The following is an 8,064-nucleotide window of genomic DNA, read 5'->3' as shown; positions in this document are numbered from 1 at the left end:
TTTGTCAAGCCTCAACTTAAAGGAATATTAAACTCATAACATTGCTATCTTGCATATGAGTAAATAGCTCTGTTCAAACCTGTTAATTTTGTAAATCATAAATAAGCTGCATAGTTGGGGGGGGGGGGGTTCACCAAATGATAAAGAAAACTCCCACAGCAATATTGGTGAAAACAAGTTTTTGTTTTACAACCAGGAACATCCGTTAAAAAACACAAAATAATTTTAACATGCACTATTTTTTGAGGCAACGAAAATGCCTCTTTCAGAGATGTATCTATACATTTTTGTTTATTAAAGTGAAGGTCAATTTTGGTGAATTAGTGCCCGGTTTTTAATAATCCTATTAAAAACAAGGGCACTTTAATTAATCAAAATTGACATTTCACTCTTTTTCTTCAAAAACTTACCTTTTTATTATGGCAGCCGCTCCAGCGATTCCCACGGCCATCAGAAGCCTCTACAGACATCAGAAATGACTAATCCGGCTTCCTCCAATCATGGCTCCCCCCCCCCGGGGGAATCTTGTCATGATGCAATGCCATGATTGGAGGAAGCCGGATTCGTCATTTTGGACCCGCAAAGACGGCTTGCGACCGGCAGAGGAAGTGCTGGAGCGGCTGCCAGGATTAAAAGGTAAGTTTTTGAAGAAAACGAGTGAAATGTCAATTTTGATTAATTAAAAGTGCCCTTGTATTTAATAGGATTATTAAAAACTGGGCATTAATTCATCAAAATTGACCCTCACTTTAAAGGATTCCAAAACTGTTTTTTCCCCCCACCAACTGACCATCAATATCATATGTCAGGGCTCGACAAACCCAGGAGCCTGGTAGCCACTGGCTCCTAGAATCTTACTCCTGGCCCCTAAGCTTTTGGGTTATTTTCCATATATCTATATACAAATAACACTGTCTGGCTCTTAAAAACATGTCTGGCTTCTAAATATATTCTTACTGGCTCCTAATTTTTAAACATATTTGTCAGGCACTGTCATATGTAACATGTTTACATATCCTCACATACCTATTTGTAGTCTGAGAAATATTAATATTAATTTTCGTCTATTACGTCATATCAGCCAACCCTCAAATATGGGAGGCAAACAATACAACAAATGTAACAATAGTAATTTCAATAATTGCATCTCATTAACTTGCAATGTCACCGTTCGCATGCGCATATCAATTTGTCTACCCGCGCATGCACATATCTGTTCATTGACTCCACATTGAGCCATAAGCGGGTCTGCATGTTTTCTTCCAGTGATGTTTGCTATGACGATTACTTAAAATCACACATGCGCATAGCGGCGATAATCCGCCATGTTGATAACTTGGGTTATCAGTCTCGATTGGAGGATTAGAAGTTACTGCCGTCGGTGGGTTCGGAATTCAATTAGATTTCAGGTGACGATTTCTCAGAAACTGTAAACTTATAAAGCGCAATTATATTTACAAAAAGTACGTATTTATATTGATCTGGCTAATGGAGGTAACTTTTCTAATGGGTTTAGTGTCCCTTTAAAAAAGTTGAACTTATTACTATCACAACGTAATATGCTCCTTCTTTAAAGGGATATGATACTTCATTTTCTTCATCAAACGTACAAGAGTATTACAGTGAAATTTCCTCCTTTTAGAAAAAGATAACACTGCACAATCCAAATTTTTTTTCTGTGAGAGCTGTCTATGTGAACGAGCCAAAATAGACAACTAGGTATGAGTAAATTCAATTATACATTTTTATAGGAGAAAAAAAATAAATCATGTTTATCTGCTGCTCTTTCTTTTACAAGATAAAAACAATTAGTACAATGTCCCATTTACACCGTAAGATTATTTTCTTACAAGCCAATGTGTTGTAGCCAAACTGCCCCTTTAAGGTGCTTCCAATTACATACAAGATGCAGTACTGGCAATATTGAATTTTGACTTTCAAGTCCCTTTAAGCTACATGAGACGCATCTGGACCTTAAAAGGATCACGAAAGCCAAAGTTAAACTATCATGACTCAGACAGAGCATGTAATTTTAAGGCACTTCTGTTATCAATTTACTTTATTATTGTGTTATCCTTTGTTGAAAGCATATGTACTTTCTGCAGCAGCAATGCACTAATGGGGACTAGCTGGTTATTGGTGGCTACACACATTTATATTTAGTAAGTGGCTCACCAGATGTGTTGAGTTAGCTACTAGTAGTGCAAAGTCCCTTTGTAGAGGTTGATTATTTATTTTATTTTTTTAAAAGGAATATCTGTTAACTAAAATGTCCCCTTAAAGGGACAGTTCTCTGTAAAATTGTTTTTCCCTGAATGTGTTCCCCATGACTTGTTATACCAGCTGCAGCATATAAAATGAATGTGAAATTGCTCATTTATGTTTCTTTTTGCAAAGGAAATAGGCTGTGTTTTCAAAGAGTAAATCCAGCTATCAAAATAAGACTTGGCTTGCTGACAGATCAGATCTTGTTATCTTATCACTCAAATGCTTCCCTTTCTTGTCTCTGTATGATACTTAGAAAGAACAATTGAAAGAGTCTTTTTCTCTCTCCCACTGGGAGTGTAATTTTTTTCTGCTGGTTGTGTTAACATAGCTTCTCAATAGCCTATATCTAGGTATATAAACTTTCAGTATAGGTAGGGTTATTGCAGGCTAAATCAGCTATTTCAAATGCCAATATAAAGGCTAAGGAGCCATTTGTAAACAATTTAAAGGGACATAAAATCCAATTTTTTCCTGATTTAGATAGAACATAAAATGTCAAACAACTTTCTAATTTACTTCTATTATCATTTTATTTGTTTTCTTGTTAACCTTTGTTGAAAAGAAGAAATGTAAGCTCAAGAGTGTGCACGTATATGGCAGCAGTTTTGCAACATTGTTATAAATTCGCAGGAGCACTAGATGGCAGCACTATTTCCTGTAATGTAGTGCTTCAGGCATGTGCATACTACCTACCTAGGTATCTTCAACAAAGAAGAACATGAAAATAAATTTGATAATAGAAGTAAATTGGAAACTTTTAAAAATGATGTTCTTAAAAAGGGACACTGAACCCAAATGTTTTCCTTTCGTGATTCAGATAGAGCATGACATTTTAAGCAACTTTCTGATTTACTCCTATTATCAAATCTTCTTTATTCTCTTGGTATCTTTATTTTAAATGCAAGAATGTAAGTTTAGATGCTGGCCTATTTTTGGTGAACAACCTTGGTTCTCCTAGCTGATCGGTGGATAAATTCATCCACAAATCAAAAAGTGCTGTCCAGAGTTCTGAACCAAGAAAAAAAGCTTAGATGCCTTCTTTTTCAAATAAAGACTGCAAGAGAATGAATAAAAATTAATAGGAGTAAATTAGAAAGTTGCTTAAAATTGCATGCTCTATCTGAATCATGAAAGAAAAAATGTGGGTTCAGTGTCCCTTTTTAATCTGAATCATGAAAGAATTTTTTGGGGTTTAAAGTGAATGTCAACTTTCACGAATGAAAGCCCTGTTTTTGAAAATACTATTAAAAACAGGGGCACTTATTTTATTGGAGGAAGCTGGATTCGTTATTTCTGAAATAAGAAGAGACGTCCTGGGGTGGAAGAATCGCTGCTCCGGTGTTCGACGCTTGCTAGGAATAAAAGGTAAGTATTTTAAAAGAATGGCTTCAATGTAAATTTTCATGAATAAAAGTGCCCCTGTTTTTAATAGTATTTTTTAAAACCAGGGCTTTCATTCGTGAAAGTTGACATTCACTTTAATGTCCCTTTAATACATTCCAGCAGGTAAAATTGATCATTGGGAACACATTAAAGTAGAGAAAGTTTATAGGTAAACTGTCCCTTTAAAAACAATGTCCTATTACAAAAAAAAGCACTTTCCTCATGTGATCCTTGCTAGTGCTGTGACACACTACATACCTTGCTTGTCAAACTGTCAACAATGCCCCAGTTAACCTCCAACAATTCTATATTGATTATAAGTCTACATATGTAGGGAGATGCTTTCCCTTGCATAAGGTTATCAACCAATTGTAAAACCAACAAACAAAAACACAGCACAAAAAAGTAATTGTAAACAGTAAACTGATCAATATTTTTCTAATTGATTAAAGTACTGACGTACTTCAAAATGCAATCAAAATTATTAGCATAATTTATAAAGATCTCTCCATAAGACTTTAAAAAAAAAAAACCTTAGCATACAAGGCCAACTAAAAGGACCACTAAACACAGAATAGCAGTCAATAAATGTATAAAAGACAAAAGCACCTAGTTTGAATGTCAAATTAGTGCCTTTTATTGGGCAAAAGTCAGTTACATTTCCATTTCTAATGCATCATGTAACAGCCATCAGCCAATCACAAAATGCATATACGTATATTCTGTGAATCTTGCACATGCTCAGTAGGAGCTGGTGCCTCAGAAAGTTTGCCTATAAAATGATTCTATACATTTAGATAATGGAAGTAAATTGGAAAGTTGCTTAAAATTGTGTGCCCTGTCTGAAATAATGAAAGCCTAATTTTGACTTGACTGTCCCTTTAAACTGTACTCGGTTTACTAAACCCAGAAAGATAAAAACGCTTGTCTGGGACATAAACTTCAACAATGACATTCAAATAAGTCCTGGTGCTTCCAAAGATTGAAATAATAAAACAAAGCGCACAAGAACTAAAGCAGATGACATCTGATCATAACGCTTTTAATATTTGCTAATTTGCAAATTGATCAATTTCAATGCTGCCTCCAAACTTGAAACACTTATCACCTCGATATCATATAGGATGAACAGATGGGCAACAATATTTTCCACCGACTGTTGATGAAGCATAAACTTCTGAACTTGCATTAAATTAGAACACATGTCCATGTGAAAGGTAGAAGTTGTGCGTAGAGCTCCTCTATATCAAGCATGAAACAAGCACTACAGTGACATTTGCCAACACTCAAGGCCCCACCACTGCCGGGTCTGTCAGTGGGAGGCTCTGACTGTAGTACAGGTAGCAGCCACTTCACAGACCAGCTGCCCCATCCTATAACTCCGCCCGTCGCATACGGCTTCTACCCCTTGCCCGATTCAAAGCACTCTAGAATTATCGCACACAATGGCCTGACCTGAAACTGCAGAAGCTTCTCAGTCTGCTCTTGGCTCAGCTCCCTCTCCTCCGGCGCCGCCATCTTCCCTCTCCGCCTTCTGACCCGTCACTCCCATCAACCGGATGTGACGAAAGAACCCGGAGCGGAATAAGGGAAACTTCCGGCTGAAATTGTGCTCATAATTAAATGCTTAGTAATCTCACTACTGGGTAACGGGTGTTAGAATAATAAAATATGAGTTGGTACTGCACATCTATTATTGTTATGTATGACATATCAACATAGTGAACTTTGTGTTTACGTTAATACTCAGCTAAATTAGATATTACTACACGTTACTTAGACACCAACCAATTCGGTATCAACAATGGGACAGCAGTGGATTTTTGTATGCGTTGTTTACAATTGTGCATGATACAGGCCATTAATCTACTAAAAGAAACACTGTACTGTGAGAGCATTTTATTACTGCAATATTGCTTTTATAAAACTGTGCGTATCCTCGTTAATGTGAGCCCAAGAGCAGCAATGGCTAGCTGAACACATTTGGTGAGCCAATGATAGGAGGCAGATAGCTTTCATGGTAGGGCATTTCTGGTGCCATCTATTGTTGAAAAAGTGTATAGCTTTGTTAATAAAATAACATGCAAAACTGCTGCAATATAGTTCTTCAAAGACATGTATGCCCCCAAGGCTACCTAGGTATGCTTTTCAGCAAATAATGCATGCACTAATTGAATCATGAAAATTTAACTTTGATTATCATCTCCTTTTAAAGGGAACATTAAAATGAATTGTTAAGCTTGATGGACCTAAGGCTTATTGAAATTATTCAGTTGCACTACCTTAAAAAAGAAGCAAAATACATAATATGCAGAGATAAAAAAAATCCCACCAGTGCCTAATAGATCCCTGGATTCATCATTTTGGAGCCCATCAATGAATACCCCTTCCATATGGATGAGGTATGAAAGTGAAATAGCAAGAGCATAGATATTCAGGTCTGGTGACATTGTGCTTGACATCACCATTATAATATGAAACAGAACCATCACTCATCACTTTTTCTGGATAATTTATTATTGATAGTGACCATACTTATTTTGAAATGCCAATCTTGTTTTAGTAGGTAGGGCCTGGCTAGTGTTTGGATGGCCATTAATCTGGTCTGTTGTAAAATATGAGCATATACCTGGCATAAAGGGGTGAAGGGCCTTATATCTGTGTGTAGTGTGCTTTGGGTGTATGTCTGGCATAGGACAGATTCCAGGAGCCAAGAATTTGGTTGGTAATGTAATGTGGATAAATACTTGGCATTAGGGGGCACTGTGGTCTATGTATTTGCTATGTTGTGTAATTTGGGCATAAACTTTACACAAAGGTGGGATGTGTTAAAAGAGTGATGCAACTGTCGGTAATTTAATGTAGGCATATACATAGATGAGGTTAAAGGGACATTAAACACTTTGAGATGGTAATATAAAATGATAAATTGTATATATAAAACAACTCTGCAATATACTTTCATTATTTATTTTGTCCTCTTTGCCTGTAATTCCATTCTGAAATTGTGAGCTTTTCAGTTCCTGTTAGAAATGGAAGTGCAGAACACTGTTAAATCCAGCACAGCAATTGGCTGCACACTCTAGTAACTTATTTATAACTGTCCCTAATTGGCCACAGCAGAGAAGGTAACACAAGTTACAACATGGCAGCTCCCAGTGTTTTATAGACACTAAAACTTTACACTTATTTTCTCACTTTTTAAACAACTAATGAAACTTTAAAAAATACATCTACATGTTAGTCATGGACTAATCTTTTCTTTGAATGCATCATTCTATCTAGCATGTATTTAGTGTTTAATGTCCCTTTAATACCTTCAATAAGCAGAGCACTCTGTGGTTAAACTGAAAATAGCCGTAGTAAATGTAATGCAGTCCACAGCTCCGTAATATCAACCACACACACTGGGATATGGAAACAGTTAAATGAGCAAGCAATGGTTTATACTGCACAAACTTGATAGAAGAAAAGCATATACCTCAAGTACTATTCGTGTTTAGCCCTCACCCACTGTGGCCGTCTTCACTGTAACGAGTATCCACCATGCGCGGAGATAGAGCAGAACCATACACTCTAAATACTCGTTTTATCTACTCAAGTCGAGGATCCTTACCAGCTGCAGCCCGGTGCGTCTTGCTCCTGCAGTGACCTGGGCTCTGCGGCTCTATCGAACCTTTACCGATTCCAGGTTTCCTCTGTGTTTGTAGTATGTGCGATCGTTGCTCCAATCAGGATCAAATCAGTGGTTCACGTGATAGGCAGAGAACCAATCCAGTGCTGCGCTCATGTTTCAAGCCGTACCTGTCGCTGTCAGTGTGTTGGGAGCTGGCATGTAGTTAGACCGCCGGGGGTAGCCAAATGTTACTTCAGGATGAGGGACACTTAGAAAAGGATTCCTTGTAATCCTGATAAATAGTAGTACAAAAAGGAAGCAGTAGTCCTGGTTATCCAAAAATATAAAAAGCTGCTTTATTCGTCAAACGTATAAAAATGACATGGTACACACAAGATAGAAGTCGGGTTTTACGCGTTTAGGCTAGGGCCGTACTCATAAACCTGATAAGGCACCGGTGAGTGCCATTTAAAAAGGGTTCAAACTTGATGGTTATTGGTTGGTGTTAAACACACCCCTGTTAACCATTTAATTAACAGAATGTACAAAATAAGAATTACATTACAGAGCAATGAACGATCTTGGGGAATCAATGCTAAAGGACAGTGCAACAATACAATATATATTGATATGGATATACTAATAAAAGCATTAAATATGATATATATATATATATATATATATTTTGATATCAAATGACATGGACAGGTTTTAAATGCAAGATGATGTACCCAAAAATATGAAATGCGGTATGCCTATGTACAGCTTTTAAATTAAATTAATGGGGATCAAATTAG

At 36.8% G+C, this 8,064-nt stretch overlaps 1 protein-coding gene across 1 annotated transcript in view; it reads right to left on the bottom strand.

The window, feature by feature from the left end:
* The window catches only part of FAF2 (Fas associated factor family member 2), a 130,852-nt gene extending 125,659 nt beyond the window's left edge, over positions 1-5,193 (bottom strand). Inside the window, exon 1 of the mRNA XM_053717038.1 lies at positions 5,107-5,193. Coding sequence (XP_053573013.1) covers positions 5,107-5,169 — 63 coding nt within the window. The 5' untranslated portion in view covers positions 5,170-5,193. The remainder of the gene's footprint in view (positions 1-5,106) is intronic.
* Positions 5,194-8,064: the final 2,871 nt, after the last annotated feature.

Source organism: Bombina bombina, chromosome 6 (assembly GCF_027579735.1).
Source record: "Bombina bombina isolate aBomBom1 chromosome 6, aBomBom1.pri, whole genome shotgun sequence".
In the NCBI taxonomy this organism is placed as follows: domain Eukaryota; kingdom Metazoa; phylum Chordata; class Amphibia; order Anura; family Bombinatoridae; genus Bombina; species Bombina bombina.
This window is presented reverse-complemented; position numbering and strand designations above follow the sequence as displayed.